The sequence below is a fragment of the Plectropomus leopardus genome, chromosome 6 (assembly GCF_026936395.1).
Source record: "Plectropomus leopardus strain MGB_pleo_1.0 chromosome 6, ASM2693639v1, whole genome shotgun sequence".
In the NCBI taxonomy this organism is placed as follows: domain Eukaryota; kingdom Metazoa; phylum Chordata; class Actinopteri; order Perciformes; family Serranidae; genus Plectropomus; species Plectropomus leopardus.
The window spans coordinates 11,994,838-12,021,584 of NC_142181.1; the positions used below are offsets into that span (position 1 = coordinate 11,994,838).

The following is a 26,747-nucleotide window of genomic DNA, read 5'->3' on the forward strand; positions in this document are numbered from 1 at the left end:
TGTGTGTGTGTGTGTGTGTGTGTGTGTGTGTGTGTGTGTGTGTGTGTGTGTGTATCCATATGAAGGATATAATTGACTTCTGTCTCCATGGAGATGTGAATGGGTGCAAAAGCTGCAGCCTTGCAGGTTTATCTAATGTGTTCATTATGTTCGACTTGTTGGAGATTTTGTGGCTCCGTGTTGCTTTGTAAAAACTGTTGTTCTACAATTTAGTAATAAAAAAAGCACAGTGTGGATAGTTTGTTATTTTATGTTTTGAAGATGGAAATCCTGTCATTTCTTTTCTCTTTGGTAATCTTTTTTGTGATTGGTTTTTAACATCACAAAACAATTATCACACTTCATCAGTCTTTTCTTTCTGTCGTTCTCTCACACACTCAACCTCACACACCAGAAAATCATGCAATCACATGCCTTAAAACACACACAACATATCAGCACACACACTCTGTAAACACACTCTTTTTCACAGTATCCAGATCGATTCGAGTGAGTCGTTAAGGGGGAGCACAGATGAATTAAAGCTCGAGGGAGAGCCCGTGTGTTTATATGTGTGTGGAGTGTTAAAGACAGTGAGTGAACAAGACAGGGTGTGATGAGTGGATCAGGATGAGATGAAGTGAGAAGAAGATGGTGAGAGAACGTCCCTCTGCTAATTCTTTAATAGGACTAAGATGGATTTGTTCTCCTTCTTCTCCTCTTTTTCACATCTGGTTTTTAATCTCTGTTAGCATCAAAGCTGACACAATAAAATTCTCCTGAGTAGATCCTTGACCTCTTCACTGTCCTCATCCTCATGCAGTGCCTGGAAAGCAGTTGTAATTTTAAACTTTAAATTACCTGTCCATCAAACTCAGTGGATTTAACTCAAAATGTCCATTATATCTCCTGATCTAAGGAAAGTGTGGAGCTTATTCCTATTGATTTCCATGCAGAAAACTTTCTAGATGTGAAAAGACAGGCTGATATGCATAGTGGCAAGGTGGTTGTAATAACTTCATTAACTCATTACTGTAACGGAGAGACATAAGGCTCATATTTCTCCTGTCTTGGCTTCACTTTAGTAGCTGCTGCTGGATTCATCTTACATTAGCAAACTCTTAACCCCGTACTGCAAGTGTTTATTAGCTATCACTTTCTTGTGGCCCTGTCTACTTCACGTACTACTTATTTATAGCAGCAAATAGGCCTACATTTTCAGATGAATCTAATGACAGAGTTGCCTTTACAATTAACATAATGAGGGAACGTTGTTAAAGAAGTATGCAATAGCTGGAAGGATGATATTTTCATAAAACTGGGCCGTCTATGCAAGTAAGTAAACTATGTACATTTACCGTAGTTATTTTTGCAAGCTACCCACATTGTTGTGCTACAAAGGTGGTTAAAAATAAATACCCCTTTACTTGACATAGTGTATGCAAAGTCATTAAATTTTCATACTACCCATATTTGCAAATTGTTACCTTGCGACATGTTTTTTCTTTGCTCTATCTATATCTATTTTTATTTTGATATTTTTTCCAATGTAATATAATACAATATAAACATTTTTGTATGGTTAGGCTTAAGCTCTCACAGCTTTTGGTCAAGTTAAAGATCAAGACCAAATCCACAGTATTTCCCTAACTTCAATCAAAATACTTTCATCGCCTCAGCCTGACCACAGGCAGGACTCAGGACTTGAATTACAGTCTCAGGTGTGGAAGTCCTGTGCTTTGTATGCCCATCATGAACTCAAACCACCTCCATGTGACTTGTGTGTGGTATAAAAATATAGTGCTCCCTAAATTTGAAAAATAATAAAAAAAAATTTAAAAAAATTAAAAACATGCCAAAGATCCAGGCAGCAATTACATTTTCCAACAATACGTTATTATGTTGCAGTTATGACATCATTTTGATTTTTTTTTTTTTTTGCTACATTGTAATCTTTAAATTATAAATAGCCATAACAGAATAGATCTGTATCACCCCAAGAGGGCAGCAGTGTAGGTGTGGTCACACTTTTTACTAATTGCAGCTTTAGTGAATGACCCCTTTCCTTACCTCCATTTCCTCACTCACTTTCCCCTTTTTTCCAGTTACCCATCAGCATGAGTTATGTGGGTGTGTGCTGTATGGTGTGATGTGTGTTGATGTGTGCATGGTGGTAGTTGGAGTCACAGTATAATTTGGAAATTGCTCACTTTTTTGAATGAGAGTGAAAGAGAGAAGAAATTAAGCAAGGAGGTCAACTGAGACCCAATTGAGATTACATTTTTAATGATGTGATTTTGCTCAAGAAAAAAAAAAGACTTTGGGTTTATTATAACGTAGCCAACCAGCACAATATTAATTGGTGTGTATTACTTAGCAAGCACTTCTTAACTGAAGCCTTATTTATCATATTCACTCCTTGAGAATCTAATAAACCTATACATAAACAGCTGACAAACACAATCAGGGACGTGTGTCACGTAAACCGTATGCTGTGTACATTAATGCGCATATCCCTGACCGTACCATGTTCACCACCTGCCTCTCATTAACTCTTACACGTACTGCTTCTGAGCAGCAGCCTGTGCAGTGTGGCACAATGGGAAAAGTGGAAATAATGGACTTCAGCCCTAAGGTTGTGAATTATTGAGGCAATACAAGGAGGTCCACTAAAGGACAAAGCTGTTGACCTTCTGAATTTTGATACATGATGATAATGTGCAACATTTTTAGAATATTACTCCACTTTGTAGACATGTTCAAGTTAAATTGATTATAGGAGCCTAAAATAGGAATTAAACTAGGACAAAAGTAGCAATTCCCCTCTTTTTTTGTAACTTAACAAGGCCAGTGCATGTGTCGAAGACTGGCACCGATTTTCTGAAAGTGATCACTAAAAAAAATAAAAATTACAAACTTTGCCCATGAAGAAAAAGTCAGTGCACTGTGACTGAAACCAGGTAAATAAACAACAAACTTGTTACAGTTTTTCCAAAACCAAAATGCAACAAATTTTGTACTTTTTTTAACCTTAACAAAATGCAGCGCAGCAGCAAAACAATAACTCAGAGTATTAGCAGCTTCAGCACTAAAGCAATACTTTCAAACTTTTGTGGGCGAAGTACTTCTTTAAGGAAAATATTCTCAAATAGGAATACATAAATGCATTCAGTTTGATGAGTCTGAGATAATGGATCCCACATAAACTGACCAAATCTCACACATATGCTGAAACTATCTTGCTTTGTAAAAATGTCCTCACTTTGAGGTGTAAACCTCTAATTTCAAACATAAATTAAATGTGAAACCACTGATTCCCCACAACCCCACACCGCCCTGGATCATAATTTGCTGATAAAGAAAGCTGAGCTGGCTTCTCTCGATCACGTTCTCTGATGACTGATGACGCTATTGGTCCAGACAGACGCCGTCTTTTGTCAAATAGAGTTGTTTTTTTCCCTTTATTCCTGTCTTCTTGTCTTCCTCTTTCCACGCATTGTGTAAAAGAGAGGGAGCTAAATTATAAAAGAGCAAAGCAGATCATTTTTTTGTGGTGAAACCTGTGAAAAGTTCAAACAAAAGAGAGAAAGAGAGTCTCTTAGAGGTGGCAGCATAGACCATATAGGTGGACAGAGAGAGTCAGAGATGCTGCAGTGTGGTGCATGGGCGAGCAAGCGGTGGTGCTGTGTTGTAAATAATGCAGGATGGAGTGACCAAGCAAGATTTACGTAGTGTGGTTATTGTCTACATGAACATATTTACAGCTCTCATGCTGGACTGACGCAAAGGTACAGTGCATGAAGAAACATGTATTTCTCCAAGTGCTGCTCAGAGCCATAAGTGCAGATCTACAGGAGATTTAGGCTCGCTTTCGCTCATTGTTAGATAAGTATCTGGACATTGATGGAGCCTTCTGTCTTCACTCTCGGTTCATTTTGTCTGTATTTGTGCACTTTTTCTGACCGCTTACAAACATGGAAGAAATGGCGCAGTAGCCTAACTCTGTGTAGCATAGTGTAGTGTAGGCAGTGTAGCAAATTTCAAATGACGCACAACCTTAGGATACAATCGGTGTCCACATGTGGTGATGTAATGGCTCGCAGTCCTCTGCAGTCTACAATAAGTAGGTATAGCTGCATCCTTCACATAAAGTCACGTAATTCATGTAAAGTTACAGAAGTTAGGTTTAGGCAAGAAAAGTTGTTAGAGGGTATCATAAAAAGACTGACTTAAAGTTCACACGTCTGTTATGTTTGAAATGTTTGGATCTGTTTTAGTTCGTAAAAGGAGTAAAAATGAGCAGTTTGATGATTATTAACCAGAAGAGTAGAAGTCTACCTGATCTGTTTATGAATCACTTCATCAGTGTCAGACTTAAATGCATCATACTTTACTGGCTGCTTAATATCTTCCCATGAATCCAGAGACGTCTGCCAGTGTGGGGCCGGTGGTTCTACATGCATGCACTGAAAAGTGTTTTCTTTGGGTTGCTAAACCTGCAAATGTTTTCTTAGTTCCATTTTAGTTCATCAAGGGTCATCCTGTTAAAGTTTATTCAAGATTTGCTTTCTTTCATTAACCTTTATAAATCTTAAAATTGAATCAAAGAGTTGGGGACATTTGTTGATCCCTGAAGGGATTTAGTTGTCACACAGCAGACAGGACGCCGGGGCTGGATTTAGCTGCTTTGATTGGTGGTGGTGCAGTCTAAATGTCAAAGAGTCACCTTGTTTTATTGTAGCATACAGAGTTATATGAATTAAAAATAGATCAAACCAGCATACATTATACATGAAAACATGGCAAACCTTAAACACAATAAACAAACAAACAAAGGATACATAATGCTGCTTACTGCAGCCTTAAAACGCCTGTTGTCAGAAAAAAAAACAATATCAGAGAAGAAGAAGGATTAAAAAAGCATTGTCCAGCACAATAAAACATACTGTTTTGAGTGTGAACTCTTCCACCCTCTGCTCTTTGAACGACTGCAGCTGCTTTTTCCTTCATGAAAAACAGAAGCTCTCTCTTTCTCTCACTGTCCTTTGGTAGTCATCACTGATTTATTGAGTCCTAACTTGCCTTTGGCAGGATGTTACACATATCCCATTATTTTTGTGCTATTATTGAAAAACCATCCTTAAAAAGGAAGGTATCTCATTTTATTTGTACTTTATTCAGTGCCATTTATTAGCACCATAAAACAATACAGTGATAACAGCCATGAAAAGGCAATAAGTAATAATAATATGCTGGAGATTCAGCAGGGCTTGTTCCTCCTCTGCAAGAGCCTGGGCTTGTATATTAGACTTTTTATGGTCTACCGCAGTTTTATGACATTTATAAAACTGCTCATTTAAACTGTGTGTATGTGTGTGCTACAGTGTTTGTGCATGTGTGTGTGTTTCCAGACCTTTTTTGCAGGAATGCATGTGTGTATATGTATCTGTATCCATGTTGTATGTGTGTTAGTGTGTGTGTGTGTGTGTGTGTGTGTGTGTGTGTGTGTGTGTGTGTGTGTGCAGGGAAGACTATAAAAGAGTAATTTAGTGAGAATCCATCAGAGCGTTTCTGTTTCTGATTTATCGATCGTGTCCCACACACTCCAGCCTCCCAACATACACACTGACGGCCAGAAAATCTGCTGGCATCGACTTTTCTCCGCATCTCACAAGTCATTTTAATTTAATCTCTGCACTTGAGTCTGTGAATACTGTATGTGTCAGTAGTACTGCACGTTGTGTTGCAAGTGAGTGTGTGTACTGTATAAAGAAGTGTTTGTCTCACTAAATTCTGTCTGATGTGCATGCATCTGTAATTTCTTTGTGTTTGTAAGTTTGTGTTTTTGCTCAGGTTTTTGTGTGTGTGTGTGTGTGTGTGTGTGTGTGTGAATGTGTGTGTGTGTGTATTTGGATGTTGTTCCAGTTTAGCTTTATGCATGATGAAGGGCTCCCCGAAACAATATCACAGCCTACTGGACCGAATATATTTTCCTTCAATCTGAATGAAACCTTGAGGTGTGCTGCGGGTGCGAGTGTGTGTGGGGAAGAGGAAGTCTTAAGTTAGGTTATTGTATGTATTTAAAAAACAAACATTACTGTTTATATTAATTTTTTTCTGGTAAACCTTTGAGGGATATTGAGATCTTATTACCTAAATATAATGCTCACAGTTCGGATTAAAAAACAAAAGTACTAATGCAAAAAAGAAACATACAGAAGAATGCTTACAAATTCTTAAACACTACACAGCATTAATTAGTATTAATTTAAGAAGCACAGTATCATCAGCATACATTCATTTTCACTGATATTTTGTGCAATATTTTCCCCGTCAATGACATCTTTTCATTTATGAATGTTAATTCCTCAATGCTGAACATTCCTGATGGACTCTCCCATCTATTCATGTCACAACATGCTAGTTTGAAATCATGCTTCTCTAAGGGTTAAGATTATCTGTCTGAATAATTAATTAGAAAATCACTACCAGATAGTCATTGGATCATCATCGTTTCCCTTCTATAGGGTGCATAAATTAGACCACTTGAATGGGGGTAATGTCAGGTGGTTTGATCATATCTGCCACTATTCATCTTAGATTCACTGACTACAATGCAAACTAATCCCTGTTAAGTGGCGAGATAGTGATGTAGCCTGTGCACTAAACAATTACTAATAGACGCTGTATGTCACGAGTGTTCTGTGTATGTATATGAAAATGTCACTGCAGCTCTCATTCAATTGTCATTTTTGAATATATTAATTTTATTGGAGAGAAACTGAAGGTTCACTTTTCCATTTCCATTGAGGCTCCAAAACTAATTCATTAAAATGCATAATATGTTACTTTGAATAATTGTAGTAGTGCTAATTAATGTTTACTAACATTAGCTTCAGTAAAATCTGTATTTGGAAAAGCAAGTTATATATGCATGATGTGCTTAAATGATGATTTCGGGCATATTATATTTTATAAGTAATGTAGTCAAATATGATTAATTGCCACTAAATCTAAAAGTAAATAGTGCACTGAAGGATGCACAAGCCATGTGCAGAATAATTATCATCTTTCTCAAACATAATTTGTTTGTGATCTCAACTCAATGATCTCTTAAGACCATGACAAGTGATGACAAGAAATTAGAGTGAAAAAAATTGGTTTCTGCACAAATATGTGTGCATTCGTCTGTGTGTGCCTGTTTGTGTGTGTAAACATGCGTCTGTGTGATGTGTGCAAATGTGTCATGGTGTGCACATGTCCAAACATCAATCTCCTTTATTTATTGAAGTCTTAATTAGTGGAGTCATGACCCATTGGGCTTAGTTGAATACTCTACTCTACTTAAATCTGCAGATGGACAGAAACATGAGCAAAATCACAACAGTTTTTCTTGTTATTGCTCATTATTCTCTTTTTTTTGTGAACCACCCATGTTCAATCAGTTTTTGCTTTAAAGAAAGGAAATGTTTCCATTGCAACGACAGTGTTTTGAATTTTAGCTTGTTCTCTACATAAGAACATTTCTGGATTTCAACTTATAATCTTCTAGTGACAAAACAATTCTTATACAGTATCTCTGAGTTGGCTGCTCTCTCAGTTTCTCCACCTCCTTCTGTTGCTGGCCGTCTTTCTGCAGCTCAGCAGCAAATCTCAACACAGGGAAGCAAATCAACCTTGTGCTCCCCTTTACAACAACAGATATGCTGTTCAGGTGGCAACAGCAGGCAGACAGATCTTTGGACATCAGACAGAAAATTCTGCTGAGTTTTATTCATGGCCATTGGCCTGGCATACTCCCCTGTCTCTCCTAATGTGTACATTTTAATCACGCTCAATGCACAGTCATCACTGTAAGCAGCTGAAACCTACAGTCTTTACTGTGTGACTTTAGCCCCTGCCAGGAGTCTTTGTCAAGGCAAGTGTCTTGATGTTTGACTGAGAGTTTGGGATCCTATTTGTGTGAAGATGGACCTTTGAGAATACATGTATACTGCACAATATGTCCTGCTTTATTGTTTCATTTTCTATCACAGCATTAAGAGTTTGTTGTTTTGTTGGCAGTTTGTTCATTCCTCATTTGGTTGTACAGAACTAGAGGCAGAAAAGACAAACTAATCCCTATTTAAACTGGATTAGTGTCTGGTAATAGTGGATGTTGCAAGTAGCATCCTTAATTTTAAACCAATGTGAATCTCACGCGGCTGTAATTTTTAAAAAGACTGAAGTACAAAATCCAGACCATTCTTCCTGTGTTCAGCCAAAAACTAACAACTAAACAGACTAATTTGGCATGACATAAAAATTCATAGTATGTCATCTTTCTGTCATCTAGCAGATTGTCTGTCCAGCTACTCATGTAAGTTGAAGTGCAGATTAGCACGTCTTCATCCATCCTGTGTAAAAGTTAAAACATAATATGGGAAAATTTCCCTCCAGCCCCTCCAGCCCCCCCCAAAAAAGCAAGGCCAGTTCAACAGCAGAAAGCCAAAGGGACAATTTTAACACAATCATGATTATGGTGCTGAATCTTATAACACTTAATACAGGATAGTATTACAACTGTACAGCCTTCAAGCTGTATGTGTGCGTGTGTGTGCGTGCATTTGTATGTATGTGTGTGTGTGTGTGTGTGTGTGTGTGTGTGTGTGTGTGTGTGTGTGTGTGTGTGTGTGTGTGTGTGCAGTCTTTGCTGAAAGAGAATTGCGGATCTTCTAAGAATCTCATTTGGTGTTTGCTTTGTTTTTGCCTCTGGGCTCTGAGTCATCTAGGTCCACAGTCGAGGTTTGGGGAAATTAAACCAGAGCTAGCTGTTCTTACACACTGAAGAATGCACTGATTTTTCTTCCTTTTCGAATAAAGAACACCAAACAATGTTGTAATGTTCTGAAACCATTTTGTTGAGCACTTTGGAGGCTGTCTGTATTGGTCCACTTGCTGCTGGTGTCTTGCAATATTAACAGTTTCAGAGGAGAAATCGTAAATCTCGGCCTCCCTAGGCTTGTGCCACTGTCATTTACCATTGTCGTTCACTGCAGATACCCTCAAGCCACACTCCACTGTGAGAGCTGTAATTTCAATATCTTTGATTTCAACAAGATTCTACACAACAGGTGTTGTCAGAAACTAAAGAAGTCTGTGCGACAACATTAAGTGCCAGTTCTTTTCAAATTAGGAGGAGAAAAGTTTCTTCCACTCTTCTCCTACATCAGCACCCTCCACTGTCTGTCCTTAGTTCACACTTAAAGTTGCTGCAGATCCCCCCCAGCATCATAATCTTCTGCCCCTCAAGTAGACAGTGTTTGGCAATTGTCTGAAATGCCTCGGCTTTCCATCAGCACCTCAGAAAATTGAAGGAAAACTGATTTGTGTGGGAGGCAGGTGGGACACTGTTTTTAGGGTGATGGATATCAGCTGGGTTCTGCAGAGACAACAAATAGCGAAAGGAAAAAAATAGGATAAAAGATGACAGAATAACCTGACTGTCTGCCAGAAAGGATTGTATATTGTTATGGATTTTGGTTTTGTGGAAATTGCTTGTCCTTTCTCAGATGCACTGGCTTTACATAGCTTTAGAAACCAGTTAGTCTGTGTTGCTGAACAGGAAGGCCACTTGACAGCAAATAGATCAGAGACTTTGGCAGAATGATTCAGGCCTGAAATGTGAGGATCTTTTGCCCACACAGCCACTCTGAGTCACCGCAGGCACATATGGGGTTGTGTTGTGTCAACTGCGCACACAATTACTGGTGTGCGTATGTATTCATACATACGTACAAACATATACGTACATCCACTTAGCCTCTCATCAGGGCCTTTCCCCTCATGATTTAATTCAATACAAAAACACTGTTTTACATGTACAAATACATCTATAGCTTGTCTCTGAGGGCCTGAAGCTAATTGTGGGTAATTTGCATTTTGAGTACCTAATTTAACCCTTAGGGGCCCACCATGGATCTTCTTTTGTCTTTTTCAGAGGGAGACGGTGATCTTTGGGGGGAGACAGCAGGTCAGCAGTCCATGCCATGCAGAAGTGGTATACATTAACTGAAATCAGATCATTTTAGGATGCGATGCAGCACTGTGTGTCAAGTTTTCCTAGTCATAAAACTGTAGTAACCCTCAACATAATACAGTGTTGTACACAATACAACATTAAGACAGAGGAACACCATAGAAAAATCCATGCTGTAATTTGGCATTAAAAATATTGACATTTTGAGATGTCTGTAACAACTGCATTTTCAGTGATTGGATGGTGAGAACTTCATTCTGGAAATTGCTCAGAAACCCCTCGTACAGTTTGTGGCTGTACAGTTTCATGGCATTGGAAATTATCCTAAAGGTCACAACAGGTCATTTTAAACAGTGATGAGAAGTTTCAAAAACTGGGCTCACTACTATGAAATGGCCACTATGGGGACTAACATCATCAAACATGAATAGCATTCATGTCAGTTTTCCAGTCAAATCCAATTTATGCAATTCCAAGAGTGAATTGTGTTTAGGAACACCACTATGCAGACATATTCAAATACACAGTTTGTAGAGTATGCACAAATAATATATGTACACTGCATGCAAAAAAGCTGTGAAGATTTTGCCAAAAACTTAAGGGGGTGAGCATGAGGTGGGCATGCCTGCTTTTTAGGTATTCATAGAAACCATTTTCATTCAGATTTTTTGAGGTGAGAGGTCAAAGGTCCACACTAAAAATGTCCATGCCAGTTCTTCCCCCAACAAAATTTTGCCCTACAGTAGGTTGTCTAGTTTATATGCTGCCAAGAGCTTGCCTGAAAAAATGAGCATGCCTCAGCCTCTTATATGTTAGCTGAGACTGACAGCAATCCCACGGCTCTCTGATGGTGAATGCAAATTTGCCTTAGTGAAAAAAATCCAGAGGTATGTATATTCTGCATAATGGGACCACCGGAGGAGCAATTCTATTCTAACAAAGCTGAAAGGATGGAAGTAGTACAAAATAATATATTCTGGCCTTGTGATAATGGGTTTTTATTATGGGGGTTGAATCAAAGTAGACTGTTAGGTCTGTCCTATATTTCTATACGGATTCCTCATGTCCACGTTAGCTTCTGCTAAATCAGTTTGCAGATCTAGATTTGAGGATTTCTTTCATAGAGACAAACATGCAGATAAATGGTAATCTACTAGCTCCCCTGTGTCTCAACCATGTGGACACCATCAACCCCTCATTAGACCTAGTTATGAAAGCAAACAAACAAATATTTTTTTTGCATTTCTGAAAATGATGGTATCATTGTACAGGACAGTAGAAGACTAAAAATATGAATGAAAAATACCTGATTAGTTTTTCTGATATAAACAGATAAAAAAAAAATAAAAGAGCTTAATACTGACAAATTTACAGTTGTGCAGCAGGCTACATGCAGAGAGACATTTTTATGAGCATAGTAAATACTCCGATACCTCCAGTGTAGAGTGATACTACAAGGCTTCACATTTACATATTAATATGTACCGTATGTATTTACATCGGTAATGTGTGTTCCGATAAATATTCTTTAGATATGTGGGTTGTTGAAGCATTGCATTAGTAGGTTGCAGAGAGCCAAGAGTTACTTGAGGGATTTTGAACTTGAGCATCATAATCTCTCTTACTTGCTATTTCTGTCAGGAGGTTTATTGTTTCATGGTGATAACAGGAGGTGTTGATCTCTCAACACACTTGTGTTAATATATTCAATTTCTACACACTGCATTGAGCCATTTACTAGCTGCAAGGTTGCAAATACTTTGCAGCAACTCATAGTTGCCCAGTCCAGTGCTAAATTAAACACACAAGCACATGTGTGCTCACAGGCAACACCACAAATCCCTCCATAGTCACAATTACTGCTCTCATCAGAGTATATATTGCAGCTGCAACTATGAAGGTGTCAAAAGACTGATTGGCTGAAAGTGTGCTCCCTACTGGACCAATTGGCTGTGTTATCTCGCCTCGCTTGCTAGGTGACAGATTTTATATTACTCCCATACACAGGCTGCTGTATTACTCTGCCTGGATGTAGGCTTTGAGAGCTAGCCCCCTCACGTCTTTACACACCCCCACTCACACAGGGCTCAGCGCTTGATAGGCATGAAATAGCTCCACTGCTGAGATTGCTCCTTAGTTCATGGAAACAGTTTAGCTTATATGCGCGCACAGGTACAGATGCATACAGGCATAACATGCAAGCAGGTGCAGATGACCCATTATATTCACAGATGTATTCATGTATTTATGTATGCATGCCTGCAGGGCTGCATACTCACACAACCACAGGCACATGCAGAATGCTTTCAGAAGAGACAGAAGAATGATGGTTGTGAGGTTAGCATTTATTTGTTTTTCTGTGGAACTTTATATGTTGTGTCTCAGAAGCAATGCAAAAGGTGAATGGATGTCCTCTGGTGCTACAGGCCTGCGGGATATTACAGTGCATGAGATAACATGGTGGATGTGAGGAGGGGAAATTCCCCCTGTGTTGTATTGGTTAGTTGCCACATTACTGAGATGCTTCTTCAGTGACACTCAATTTATGGCCTGCAAGCCAAATGTGGCCTGCTAATAGGGTACCTGGTGGCTCATCATCCATATTCTGGTTCACAACCAAAATAAAATGGTTCACACTAGTTGAGTTATTTTTTTGTAGTTTGAATGTAAATAAGGTGCAACAATGCATAAAAAGCATCAATATAGATATAAATCTGTTGCAAATTAATAAACTTTTGTGCTCTACTTAGTCTTAAAATGATGATTGTCAGATTAAATCAAAATTAACTATAGTGTCCAGGGGAATCACATTCTTGCTGACTTTTATCACACTCAGTTCGTTCACATGCACAGTTAGGCAGAGCTACGGTTACAGCATGATTAGTGTATTTAATTGTACTACTGTGCTTGTCCCCAGTATACAAGCACATGCAGAGAATCTATTTATTGATGAAATATATCCACTGCGAAATCGAGGGAAATCTGTCCGCGATCTCATAATTGATCTTGATAAAGGCCAGCGCCGCCGCAAGGGGCACGCATTCTAGCACAGTGTCACAGTTATTTTTACAGTCAGATGTCTCTGCCGAGCAAAGTTTTTTAAAACTTAAGCTTATTAAAACATACCTGCCTTCAGCAATGTTACAAGATTGTCTAAATGGTATTGCTGTCATTAGTATCAATGGAGTATCAATCAATGTCATGTAATAATCTAATTATGACCTGGCAACAGGTAATGCAGACGTGTACCTCTGTAGAGCAGCAGCTGAAAAATGCCTGTTATTCTGTCTGGGAACATACATGGAGAGTTTATAAAATTTGTAATTTTTCTTCTGTTATGTGTGAGTCTAACAATGAAGCAATATGCTGAGTGCCCCTACATGCCAGCAGCAGCCCTGATAACAAACAATCTATTTGCAGGCTAATAAGAGCTGTCTAATAATGCTTACGATCTGTTATTTCACCAAAGAAAATGTGAACTTTCAGCATTAATGTGCTGCTGCATAAACTTGTCTGTCACCTGAATTTAATGTCCCCACGTGGGTTCTGATGATGCACTGATGATGTAGGATGACAAGCACCAAAACTCTCCAATCCCAAACTACAGGTATGAAAGCACCCTAAGCGGACAGCATCCATACTTATTATTGCTTCATTTTCTCCTTTCATCATTATTTTTTTAAATGGAGGGACATGTGTAATAAAACAAGAGGTGGTTAGTGTAAGATCAGAAATAGCAGGAGGACAGTTAAAAGACTATCTACTGTAGAGTTTGAGTGTGATTAATTAGTGTTTTTTTCCCTCACTCGGGGAGCTGAAGGCAACTTCATGACTCTAATTTTTCACCCTCCATTATTATCAAATCTTTATTATAACTTGTACATCATTAATCACCATATACACAACTTGCTAGTTTTCATCTTTGAAGAGCTTTTTCTGATGTTGCTCCCTGAAGCGGTTTATCAGTGCCTTGCTTGCTCTGTATTTCTTGCTGTAACTAGCAGCTCTTGAGCTCGCTCTCTCGGTTTGTCAGTTGTCAGTCTGACATTTTCCCACCCTGTAGAAGCCACAGTTTTTGCCCTGGAGGCTGTAATATGGCATAGAGGTCAAGTGTGTGGCTGTGTTTGTGTTCGTGCCAATTGGCAAAAGGGGGCTGGGTGTTATGGCAAGAAATGTCCTGTAATGAAAAGGCGGATATCTTCCAAATGGATTCACAAACTTGCACAACATTGGCCATGAGCCAAAGGCCATCTGATAAAGTGTCCATGCCAACTGACAAAAGGGATTGGAGGTTCACTGGGAGTGGCCTATAGCTAAAAGGTGCATAACTTCTCAACGTATTCATGTAACATGCTCAAACTTTGATAAAGACACACATGAACAAATAGACAGACTTACATACACTGTGTTGTAGGGAGGCATCATTGGACTACGTGTTTTTGAGGCTGTGTGTGAGTGCATATGCGTGTGAATGCATGTGCAGACGTGGCTGCAGCTATTGCAAATTTGCACTTGTTTCACTTGTTTGATCATTTTCATTCCTTGTTTATTTTATTTTTCTTTTTGCATAAAGCTTTCACATCATACATGACTTGACATCTGTGACATTTCAGGTTGCAAAATTCTTTACTGATGTGGATGGCATAAGTGTTTCATGGTTGGTATCTCAACAGATCTGTTTCAGCATTTTAGATGTCTTTTTTTTTTAATCATCGCAACTCTCTCCCTCTCTTAATTACTAAGTCAATTAGATATGGAGAGATAATTAGTCCACGAAGCATGATGATTATCTACAGATGGCTCTCTTTTCCTCTCAAGTAAAGTCATTAACATTTCAGCCTTTTTACCGGTAGAAGATTTTATGCACATATTTTATTGGAACTTTGTATTACTGACTATGAATGTGTATGCTGGATTCTCTCCCCTGAAATTACACCTTTACAAACTGAAGTCCACAAAATATGATGTTTTTCTACTGTACATCTCCTCTTTTCTACATCCCTGCCAAATGACGTCTGACAGGACTTGGCCCATTTAATCCCTCTGATAATGTAAATTCAGCAGAGATTTGTAGAGGGGTGGGATGAAATCTCAGGCTGGAGATGTTTAGAGGAGAGCACAAGAAAAACGAGTCAGCAGCAACTATGAGAGCAAAAAGATTTCTGCCATGATTTTGCCAAACTTGACGGACCCTCAGAGTTAAATATGTGATTGATAGTGATGAATGTGCAGAGTTGCAGAGAGTTTTCATGTTTTAAAGATGATGGCATGCCAGTGGGAGATAAAAAGAGGGCGAGTGGATTGGGAGATTGTTAGACTGTGCGAGAGGAGAGGAGGGATCTACGCATGCTTACTGCAAGACCAATATGTGCTTTGAATGATTAAAAAAAATGCATGCTTTTGTTTTAAAAGTGTTCAAGCACTTTCGGTTGGTTATTTACCAACAAAGCAAGGAAGCTGAAAATCAGGATGACACATGCAGGCTTCATAGTGCTCCAGTGAAATGTTACAAGTTGAACTCTTTGCTTTCAAAATATTGCAATAACTTTAAAATCACTGAAGGTTCAGTGATACTGTACTGTATTTTTAAATGCCCTCTTATTTATGTGTTCTGGATCAAAGAGTGTGAAGAAACTGACACTCTTTTTTAGAAGAACTGTCCCTTGAGCCCATTTTACACATGCTTTGAATACAGTGCTTCTTTCTAGAGCAAGTATCCTGGATGTGTTCGGTGGGTTTCTGTCCCTGTAATTCCACATTAGATTTGGAGTGTTATGGAGCTGATCCCTTTAGCGCTTTAAGCTTTTGGCTCAAGAACAAACCTGTTAAGTTTTTTTCACATTTAGGACCCTTTTCTGGACAATATTGGACATGAAGGGGACTAAGGAGGCCCATGGGAAGTACCTAACCCTCTGGTGCAAAGTAAGCGTATGTGTCCACACAGCATTTTTCTTTAGCTGAAAAGTGGTGGCATGGCATCGGGGAGTGCACAGGGTTTTGTTTCTAAGACAACAATATCTTGACATTACTTTTGCTACAGAACGTTAGGTTATCAAAAGGCTGACTACAGTTAACAACAAGCTTACAATCTGTACCGTGCTAAAGCACAACACTCACCAGCAACATTCAGTGTTCAGCTGATCTGCTTCCGCAAATGGGCTTTTTTGTCTTTATGTAATACAGCACAGGACAGACAGTAGCTAAAGAAGCAGCAGTGACAATACCAGTGACTCTGAAAAGCTTTAAGCACACTGAGTGGCTGCACAAAACAGCCGTAGTGCTCTGCAGCCTCATATGCTCTTTCCTCATAAGGAACAATTGAAAAAAGATGTTGGGACTCATAAATAAAATGCTATGTGGACATAGACTCTAAAAGGGCAATAAAAAATGATAAAGACAGAGCTAATGTGATAGAAACCGACAGAAAGACAGTGACAGAGAAAGATTCAGACAGGAGTAAATAGAGTTATGAGGATAGTGGTCAAAGAAATGTGACGCACAGTAAGGGAACTGCTGCTGTCATCTCCAGGAAGTGTGAAGTGTTATTATAGACAAGCAATATTTGTTGCCAGAACTTGGGCAATGACAATAAAGCCCTTGCAGGTAACGGCCAATATTTCGGGAGCTCTGGTGTAACCAGCAGATATTTCCTCTTCATTGTTTACAGTTTGAATAGCACATAAACAAATGTCTTGAAATCATTTTCGGATAATCTCGACAGTGTTTAATATAAATTCATAATCTATGTGTGTCAGTAGGTGACCACAGGGGGTTCGGATGTTTTTCGGACTACAGACGGAAACCAGAATGCTTCCGATAACAAAATCTTGTCCTGTTGCCTGAAGATTTTGCATACATATGCAGGTGTTTGTTTATAGAAATTAGAACTTTGGTGATTACTTTATCATTGTATCCTACTTATATCTGGAGCTCAGGTGGCCTTAGGCATGCACTCCTGCTTCCTCTTTGTCCCTCTCTCCCTGCCTCATTCAGTCTCTCCAACACACACACACACACACACACACACACACACACACACACAAACAGACTGTTTTGCACCCGACAGAGAAGTGTGTCAGATTGTCTCTTGTGGCTTATAACTGTTTGTCTGTATTGTAAACAGCAATTCAGTGTTCATTTTCAAATTGGTCACAAAAGTAAAACCAATCCCTCTGGAAGCCATCCACAAAACCATAAAAGGAAAAGTACACCCAGAATTAAAACACTGACTAACACTGACCGTTCTTGCAAGGGCAGCCAAGTAGTAATTTATTTCTGTTATTTGTTAGCTTCCATAAAAAAAGAGTGTCCGAGGCTTTATTCTATTAGCGATGACCCATTACTGCAAGCTCTAAAAGGCAGTTAAACAGCATTTCCTGGGGCAGTGGTGGTTAACACCGTCTCCTCACCACAGGAGGGTTTTTGGGTTAAAACCTGCTTGTCGACTTGTGTGGTGTTTGCACGTTCTCCTTATGTTAGTGTGGGTTTTCTCTGAGTTCTCTAGCTTCCCCCTGCAGTCCAAATACATGCAGGTTAGGTTACTTGTTGACTCTAAATTGCCCTTTGGTGTATATGTGAGTGTGAGTGGTTGTCTGTCTCTATGTGTCTCTCTGTGATAGTCTTGCAACCTGTCTAGGGTGTACCCTGCCTCTCACCCAGTGTCAGCTGGGATAGGCTCTAGCCCCCAGACCCCCAGACCCTGTAAGTAATTACAGATAAACAATAGATGAATAGAAATTTTCAAAATCTGCTGTGACAAGTGCTTCACAGAAATGAATATAACACACATATCAAAGAAATAAGAAATCAGGCCAGCATGAAGGAAAGAAATAAGCAACACTATTGAAAGCAATCAGCTGAAAGGATGAAGGAACCTTGAAATAAAATGTCTTACTGAAAAAAATGGTCTTGATCAGAAAAGAGAGTTGAATTTTTTATTTGTAATCAGGATGCCATTGTCATGTATACACAACAACCGTTATCCAACCACCCTACTTGTAAAATATGTACCAAAATATTATAGTGTATCAGTCTAGTGAAACATAAAATGATGATATGGTAAAGTGCCTCAATTAACAAAAACTTTAGTCATAAATCTCGTGATGAGATTGATAAATGAGGAAAGGGCAATTTGTCACCCAACCAGAGTCTTGACTTTTAATGTGTTATCGCCAATTACACCCAACTGTCTAGTAATAACTAATCTTGTTGAAAATGCAGACTCAAAGCATCATCCTGAGAACTGATGTTTCCCCCCAGTACTAGTGGAGGAGGTAATGGGTGAATCAGTGACTGTGGTGATGACTGTTGACATGCAGGATGCAGGAGAGAGAGAAAGTGTGTGTGTGTGTGTGTGTGTGTGTGTGTGTGTGTGTGTATGTGTTTTGGCAGATGAAGGGAGAGGATGATATTGCCATAGTACCAAGGGTATTGGAGAAAGTCATTACTGTCCATCATCAGGCAAATGAAGACATGTTTAACTGGAGATGAATAGCCTCATTGATGGGGAAGGCTTGTTATGGTAGATCTGTTTGGAAAAGCGGCCACAGGGGGTTCATATTTCAATAAATATTTGATGTGTGAGGACAGCTGTATTAGTGTGTGTGTTTTGTGTGTGGGGGGGTTGGTAATTTATATGTGTGGCTATAAGCATATCCATGAAGACCCAATTGAAAGGGGTTTTAAATGAGAGAGAAGATCACTTTCTCACTCCTTCTCCCAAGTGGATGAAATCTTATTTTCTTCTTCTCTGCATCATTCTCTCCATCTCATCTATTATCCTCTTCACTGCTGTTCTTTTATCCATCTTGCAATCTATCCCTGTGAAAGCTGAGTGAGGGGATGCATTGTGTAGGTTCAGCAGTACCCGTGCCAACGTGAGCTGATCTGGGTAAAGTAATTTGTTCCTTTATTACCTCAGTTAACATAGGTCAAACAGTGAGCAGAAGAAAGTACACTCAGCTATAAATGCTGAGAAACATAACCCACCAGCACTCTATTTGCAACAAAAAGTGCTCTGTCTGAATGGATTGTCAGGTGCAATATCACTCATCACAGTGTGCCGTTTTCTGCTTTGATAGGTGATCTGTCCGTGCTCTGCTCTGGCTCCCACCAAGCTCTCTCTTTAGGCCTGAAATAGAGGTCTCCTGTATCATAATCATTCATGGTCGTGGCTGGGAAACAGCGACGTCATCATTAATCCCCTTCGGGGCAGCCAGTGCCTGACTCAGCGCCTCTGGTCCCCATGATCTAAATTCAGAAGATTGCTGTGAGTGTAGGCCTGTACTTTAAACTTTTTAATTAGTCTGTTTTGGGCAAGAAAATAAAAACTTTTACCCATGCTTTTTTTTTTTTTTTACCTGACTTTAAGTCTTGTCCTGCACATATTTGCTAAATGGCAGCAAGATTTCAGCTGAACACACGCATGTCTTTAAACAGTTAACTTTTAAGATGGAGACCATGGAAAGAAACTGATGCAAACACGGGAGGAACATGCAAATCCACATATAAATAACAGCTGTAGAAATCAAAGTCAGTACCACAGTTTAAGTGAAATGAACGTATACAGAATGAGGCTTTAACTAAATTCATAGATAATCATCTCTTGGTGCTGTTTCTGAAGAAAGTTATTCCTGTTTGTTGTTGTTCAAGAGCACTTTGTCTAAAATGTACAGTGTCCTTTGTGGATATTTTGAAAGTTACAGAGGATCTACTGCATCATCCAGAATCGATTTTCTGTGGGTGGCTTGATTTTTATGCCCAATTAACTATTCTGATATTGAAGGATACAGAGGTGACATGTCAGCAATGCATATCTTAAATGGTTTTGACAGGTGAGCAAAAATGAAAGATTGCTGACAGCTGTGAATAATGTACTCTTGAATCAATACACAAGGACTCAGCCTGTAAATTGGATGCTTTTAATGAGGCCATGCGTGTGCTTTTAATACAAACTAAGAGAGACTTCAAATGTGAGAAATTCAATTACTTAAATAGAGTTGGTGAAGGTTTAAAAGGTGAATGAATCTGCGACACCGTTGTTTTATTTTAATGCAGAGCTCTATATGAACTATCAGGGACCCTTTGAATCTGATGTTCAAAGGTTTGCTAATGATTGCAAGACACAAAGATGTAAAGAGCAAAAGGCTTTGAAAAGAAAACAATATGTATTATAACCCATGAGACTCAAGACACAAAGATTATGTTTAGTTTTCTGCTTTTTTTCCTGATAAAAACTGTAATGTTCAGCATTGTGTGTGTGCTGTATTGTTCAAGGCTTTGCTGGGACATGAGTACGCAACTTGCTTTTATTTAAGGTGTACACAATGTGAGCCAAAGAAGTTTCTTCTATTCTCTGCTTCTTACAGTGCAATAAAAATAGCAAGTTTGAAAATAAAATGATGACGTTGATTTTAATTTTAAGATCAGTTCTCAAGTTTTCTCTCGAAATAAGGTTCTTGAAAAAGTGCAAACATAACAAATTCTAAACTGTGCCACCTGTACTGTCTACGAGCTGATGAATTGGAGCAGTGGTTTTAGCTTTGCACCTGCTCAAAATGTATCTGCTTTGCGTGTATGTGTGTGTATGTGTGTGTGTGTGGTTGTGGTTGTCTAATGGCCTCAGTTTAGTCATCAGTCCATGGTGCTCTCACAGGAGGGTAACATGACAGGACAATAACTGTTCCTCGTGCTCGATTGGACATGGCAGGGATCTGCCAGTCCACCCACAGTAATGAAACAGACAGGAAGGACAACCTCTGCTCTATATCTGTAATCTGAAACTATGCCTTTCACTTTGTCAAGTTGAGTACCTTTCAGTCAATTATTTATTTATTTATTTATTTTGCATGATGCACAGCTTTACAGTTTTTTCTTTCACTCTCACTGCTGTCTTCAGCCTCATTTTCAGATGCCACAGGTGGCTGTCTGAAGTGAAAAAGAGTCAGTCGTTTTTCCACCAAAAACTTTTAGTATAGGATCCTTAGAACTGGTTCATAACTCATACAGACGTGTACCTAAACCCTAGATCTGTTTAGAGTTTTTACTAGATATTGATAGCTGCATCACTGCTGATCATCCACAGCACTGTGTTGCACACTGATATTTTCATCACAATAAAGAAAAGGCTGAGGCATTTGAAGTCTCTGTTGGAAAGAATGTTTCTGCTGGCACCACCCAAAAGTTTTGACAACAGAAACTCAAAAATGACCATGTAAAATGAACTGAGCCAGGCTGCTTGATGGAAACAAGGCTCAGCTATCCAGCACCATATGGCAGGAGGACGAAATTAGCAGCTAGCTGGTGAACATAGTGGATTATTTCCAGCCAGGTATCTCCCTCATGAGATTGTGGAGACCAAAACAGAGCTAGAAGGAGAGTTAGTGGTGAAAAAGTAAAGACTGCAAATGAATGTTGCTCATGCTAGATGTGCAAAACCATGTACTAATATCATTGCCATATAAGCTTAAATGAGTAAATGTAATATGCATGCTAGCAAAAAATAATAGCAATAGCAGCAACAATAATACAAGTTATAATTGAAATTCCAATTCTTTTTATTATGTATGTATTAATTCCAGAGGGGATATTCAAGGTTGATGTTGTGGGTTAATGAGGTTGCAAAGGCAGGCGTGGTTTTTTAGAAGGACAGGTGATTAATTTACATATATAAGTATGCATGTCTGTACTGTGTACAACAAAAAAGCCTAATGATTAGCAAAGACTGTGTGTGGTTAATGGCACAGTTAGTGAGGCTATTAAGCTAATAAGATACATTCAATGTCTGTAGTAAACAAACACACACACACACACAAACACACTTTATCACCCTCCTGTTGTAAACAAGTTGTTACTTTCCTTTTCATAAATATTTTTGTTTTTTTTCCATTTTATTTTTGTTTCCAATTTATTTGCCCATTGGCATTGATGTTTTTTCATTAGTGTCTCTTCCTCTTGTTTTTATTTCTCTATCCATCACTCTGTTACTGGCTGTTTGTTCTCCTTCTGGCTGACTGAAAAGTAACATTAAAGGGCTGATAACCATTTCCTTCCACATCTAGGCTTCGCCATACATACACAATAATTTACACTTGACAGGAGGATGTCAGTGTCAGAGCATCTACCTGGAGGTCTGGTAGATTGAAATTCAATTTCCTGTTGTGGAGAAATCAGACGGACTGTCAAGTTGTCATGTGATTATCCAAGCCAAAGTCACATCCACCCTCTAGTGAAAATGAAAAGCATGCTTATTTGCTTGACTGCCGCCTTAGCTTATTTGTCGATTCTTATCCTTTAATTGTGCCCCGACGTCCGTAATGTGAGGTACTATTCACATTCAGTACAAACCTGTACCTTTTTGTTGCTCTTCTTTATCTGTAATAACAAAAAGTTATTTTTTTAACAAGCTTTAGGGCTGATGTAGTAGACAAGAAATGTAGTCTTTTTTCTCTGCTTTTTTCTAATGAGTTAATCTTTTGTCTCTGTTATTCTGTCTGCTTTTGTGTGTGTATGTGTGTCCGCTCTTCTAGCAAAGATATTAGACTATTAATAAAATCATATAAAAAAGAAACTAGACCAGATACCAAAACTATTGTGGTAGGCCACAACTGCAGGGATAGTTTTGGCTCGCTTCTGCCTCCTGTCTGAGCTGAACAATGACTGCATGGAGCTCCAAGACACTTTTGCCTTACTCTCTAAAATTTGGCACCAATGGATTTAACATAAATTGGTTCTTGACAGTACAGACTTAATTCAGTCAGTACCCAGTACCCAGTCATCTGGTCATCTATGAGATCTCTTAACCTCTTTGATTAGATGTGTGTATTTTGCCTACACAAGGTAGGGATGCAATGATTAATCAACTAGTCTTTTGATTAGTTAACCACTGTTAAATTAATCACCAAATAATGTAATAATTGCTTAATTGCTTTGAGTAATTAAAAAAAATGGACAAAATGGCAATGACTCTGACATTTCTCTTCAATTTTCTGGACCACATAACCAATCAATTAATCTAGATAATAACTCACAGATTAACTGACAATGGAAATAATCAATAGATATGTTATTTACAAGAGATGTGATTCCTTTTTATCTGTTTTTGCAGGAACCTCGGAAAGTCAGGACTCAGAGTATCTTGCTTAGGACTGGGTGAGTAGACTCCTGTTGTCACAGCCTGTAATGCATTTCTCCCACAGGTCTTACTTAGCAAACAACAACACCAATTACATGGACTAAACGAATAATATAATGAAAAAACAGACACCATCTTAAAAAAAAAAATCTGTCTATGTTGTATTCTGTGTAATGCTTGTAGTGATAGATGAGTTTGCATTAAATCATTTACACACTTAATTAAGTCATATGGTGAAACTTGGCAAAAGAAGAACAAACAACATTAAATTCAGAACTTGGCAGGGAATTAAACTATTAAGTCAAATCCACTGTGACTGTATAATTCCCCTGCATCTTGCTTCATATGGACACACTTACACAAACACGCACACACAGGTCTAAACTACAAACCTACATACTTTACAAATAATACCTCCTTAATAATAATACAGTTGACCATTTTAATCAGGAAGTAAGTTTCTGTGTGTGTGTGTGTGTGTGTGTGTGTGTGTGTGTGTGTGTGTGTGTGTGTGTGTGTGTGTGTGTGTGTGCATCATGCCTGAACTCATAAGAAGTAAAAGTAAAATTGTAATATAATTAATTTCTAACAATATCTTGAAAGAAATAAATTATTTAGGCAATTTAGTTTGAGTTGTAGTTGATCACCAGGACTGTAGGTTCCTGGTTTGACTGTCAACCAGAATACTGAAACACAGAATGAGATATGTGCTTAATTTATACATCCGAGTCCAGTTTTTAAAGTTTGAGAGAAAATATAAATTACCAACTCAGTTTCACAGAAATTCAAATATTTATTACTCATCCAATTTCTTGTGAAAAAAAACAGTGAAACTGCACAGGCTCTCTCGAGTACAGCAGCTGCACTCTGATTCATAAATAAGTCATATATCTTTTTGAGAGTCCAGTCCACATCCCCGAAATCCTCCTTAGTTGTCAGAAAAGGAAATTAGAATTTAGCCCCAACTGGGTAACTTAAGCTCTTTTTACCAACAGAGTGCATGCATGTTACTACACTTTTACACACAGTTGTTTTCCCTTTGACAACAAGTTGAAATTATTCGCATAAACCCAAATTTGAAAAATCATGACTTCAGTCACAACCAAAAGTCTAACATGTGAAGAGAACTGTTAGTAATACTTCAGTAACAGACCTGCAGGATCCTCTGGATTAAATCAAACACCACCCTCATTGCTCTCCCTGCTCAGAGATTCCCAAGGGCTCAGATCAGCCGCCGCCCCGTAAATCAAATTACAAATTCCAGTTCTATCAGGACATGAGCTTTAGCCAGCTTAGGGAGGTCAGCCTGCACCAGGAGGTTTTGCACAGTGTCCATGAACACACAGTGCTTCAGTCACAGTTTTAAGACATGGGGGTTTTGGTCAGCAGCGGTAGAGCAGACTGAAGAAAGTTTTAACCACAATATTGTGATCATGTTTTCTGTGCCTGCTTTGGCTTTAGTTTTGACACACGATTCCTGCTTTAGCCTTTGTTTGATTATTTGTCTCTATATATCTAAGCTAGATTTTCAGTAACTCCTCTGAATCTCCCTCTGAATCCTTCTTGCATGGATTTCAGCTTGGTCAAGCCAGGTGTAGTTTTCTCAGTCAGAGTTTTCAGCAGCTGATGTTTTTTAACGCCGTGATACAAATATCTTTTGTTAGCAGAGTGGTAAATTACAGTTTTTATTTTGGCAGGCTTATTTGGGGACGTCACAACTAGTTTTTAAGTCAATCAAACAGAGCCAGTATGTAACTTACATGCAGCCCAGTCCCCATAATAAAAAGTTTCCAATATATGTTTCACAAACCACGGATATGTTACATTTGAATGTTCCATATCAACATTTTTAAAGTGATGTAGTTCTGATTATATTAATGAGTTGACTTTATCATCAGAAGGTAGAGAGGAAGGTGGATGACATGGTGACACAGGTGAGATGGCTTTCAAACTGTAGACAACCAAGTTAACCACAGGTTAACCACAGTTATGTTATACAAAAAGTTCAGAAAAGCACGCACATCAAGACAACAAAAAATGAGGTGCTGGGCTAGAGACAATACAAGAGAAGGAAAGACAAAGTCCACACAGTAGATTATGCTCTGATAATTATTTTACACAGTTACCATTCTTCATTAGATTGGTCTGATGAAGAGCATATAACTTGAAATATCATGTAATTACAATACATATTTATGGGAGCATAACCAGAGCTATGCTGAAATGTAAAGAAATTTAAAGTTTCAACATATTTGCTGTGGTTTGCAGGAACGTACAATGTCAACATTTGTTCTGGTGACTGGGTTGTTGCAGAAGCGTGATGTGGAAACTTGAAGCTTTGAGACTGGACTTTTCAGCAAAGTAAGAGACTTCTTGTGTATAGCAGTTAAGGTTTTAAAATGAAAAACATTTGCATTTTCACAGAGTTTGGACTTTTCAGTGAGAGACAAGGAGTAGGTGAAATTAAAAACTGGTTGATTGATAATTTTGTAAGAAAAGTATAGCAGTCACAGATGTAATTATTCAAAGCAGGGTAAGTTTTTTGTCCTAACTAAGCAAAATGAATCTTTAATTTGAAATGGTTAACTGAATAAAAAAAGCTCCTTTGAAGTGACTGCTAAGGGAAAATCTGATGATCTGTTTCAAACTCCACTTAACATTTAATGCGGAGTAATTTTCCTCGTTTTCATTCATACAAAAAAAAAACCTAAAACCCTAAACTGGGTTTTTATTTATCATTTTGCATTTTGTTTAAGCTGATGGCGGCAATCTCTCTGTGGCCTTTTCAATATTAACGTGACTAAGCCTCTCAATTCATGTGTGAAGTTGAACCAAAAGGATTCCCCCTGGTGTCAGTGGCAGATTTCACAGAAAGAAGCCTTTTCGGTGCCATGTCAAACTTTTGTTTTTCAGTGTGTAATGTCTGGCTCTAAGGGCGCTGCTGCCCCAGGTGGTTCATGGTAGACTGAGAGGTCTGACTCAAACTGGCTGAGCTGCACGGTGCAGAAAAGGTCAGCATAATGCCAGCTGCCTGCCACATGCTGCGCCCAGGGCGGACACGATGCTGGCAGGGGAGAGGGGGATGAGAGAGGGCAACGAGTGGGACGCTAAATGGTGTTTCACTGTTTAACTTGAAGGAGCTGTGCCAAGATAGATGAGGATGTAGTGTGTGTATGGGCGTCTTTGGCATGTTTGACCGTCACTTTACAGCGCGCACACACACACACACACACACACGCACACACACACACACACACACACACACTGAGACAGAAAAATGAATACGACACACATTCAATCATGTTAAATCATGACTTAGTCATTTGTCTCCATTTGTCGCTGGTTGTGTGAACCACAGCCAGGAAGAGATGTAACTATCGCAGGAGTCACACAAGCGCCAACTGCCTGATGCCCCGAGAGAAACACCGTCTCACCAGCACCGGCCTCATTTACATAATGGTTTAATAGGTTGAAAACCTCTTTTTCATACAAATTCAACATTTCTTGCTGTTCAGAATTTGCATAGCCTATTTCTACACTTCATACAAGTGAAGACACTTTTTTTTAAGCTGCAATCGAGTTTGTTTTTTATGTCAAAACATTAGACTAAAACAGATA

At 38.7% G+C, this 26,747-nt stretch overlaps 1 protein-coding gene across 2 annotated transcripts in view; it reads left to right on the forward strand.

Annotated features, from left to right (window-relative positions):
* kcnab1a (potassium voltage-gated channel subfamily A regulatory beta subunit 1a) overlaps nucleotides 1-26,747 on the forward strand; it is a 112,102-nt gene that overhangs the window by 49,014 nt on the left and 36,341 nt on the right. For both annotated transcript variants that reach the window (XM_088078775.1, XM_042487339.2), the window contains exon 2: nucleotides 23,103-23,146. In XM_088078775.1, the coding sequence (XP_087934901.1) occupies nucleotides 23,103-23,146 (44 nt within the window). The remainder of the gene's footprint in view (nucleotides 1-23,102; nucleotides 23,147-26,747) is intronic.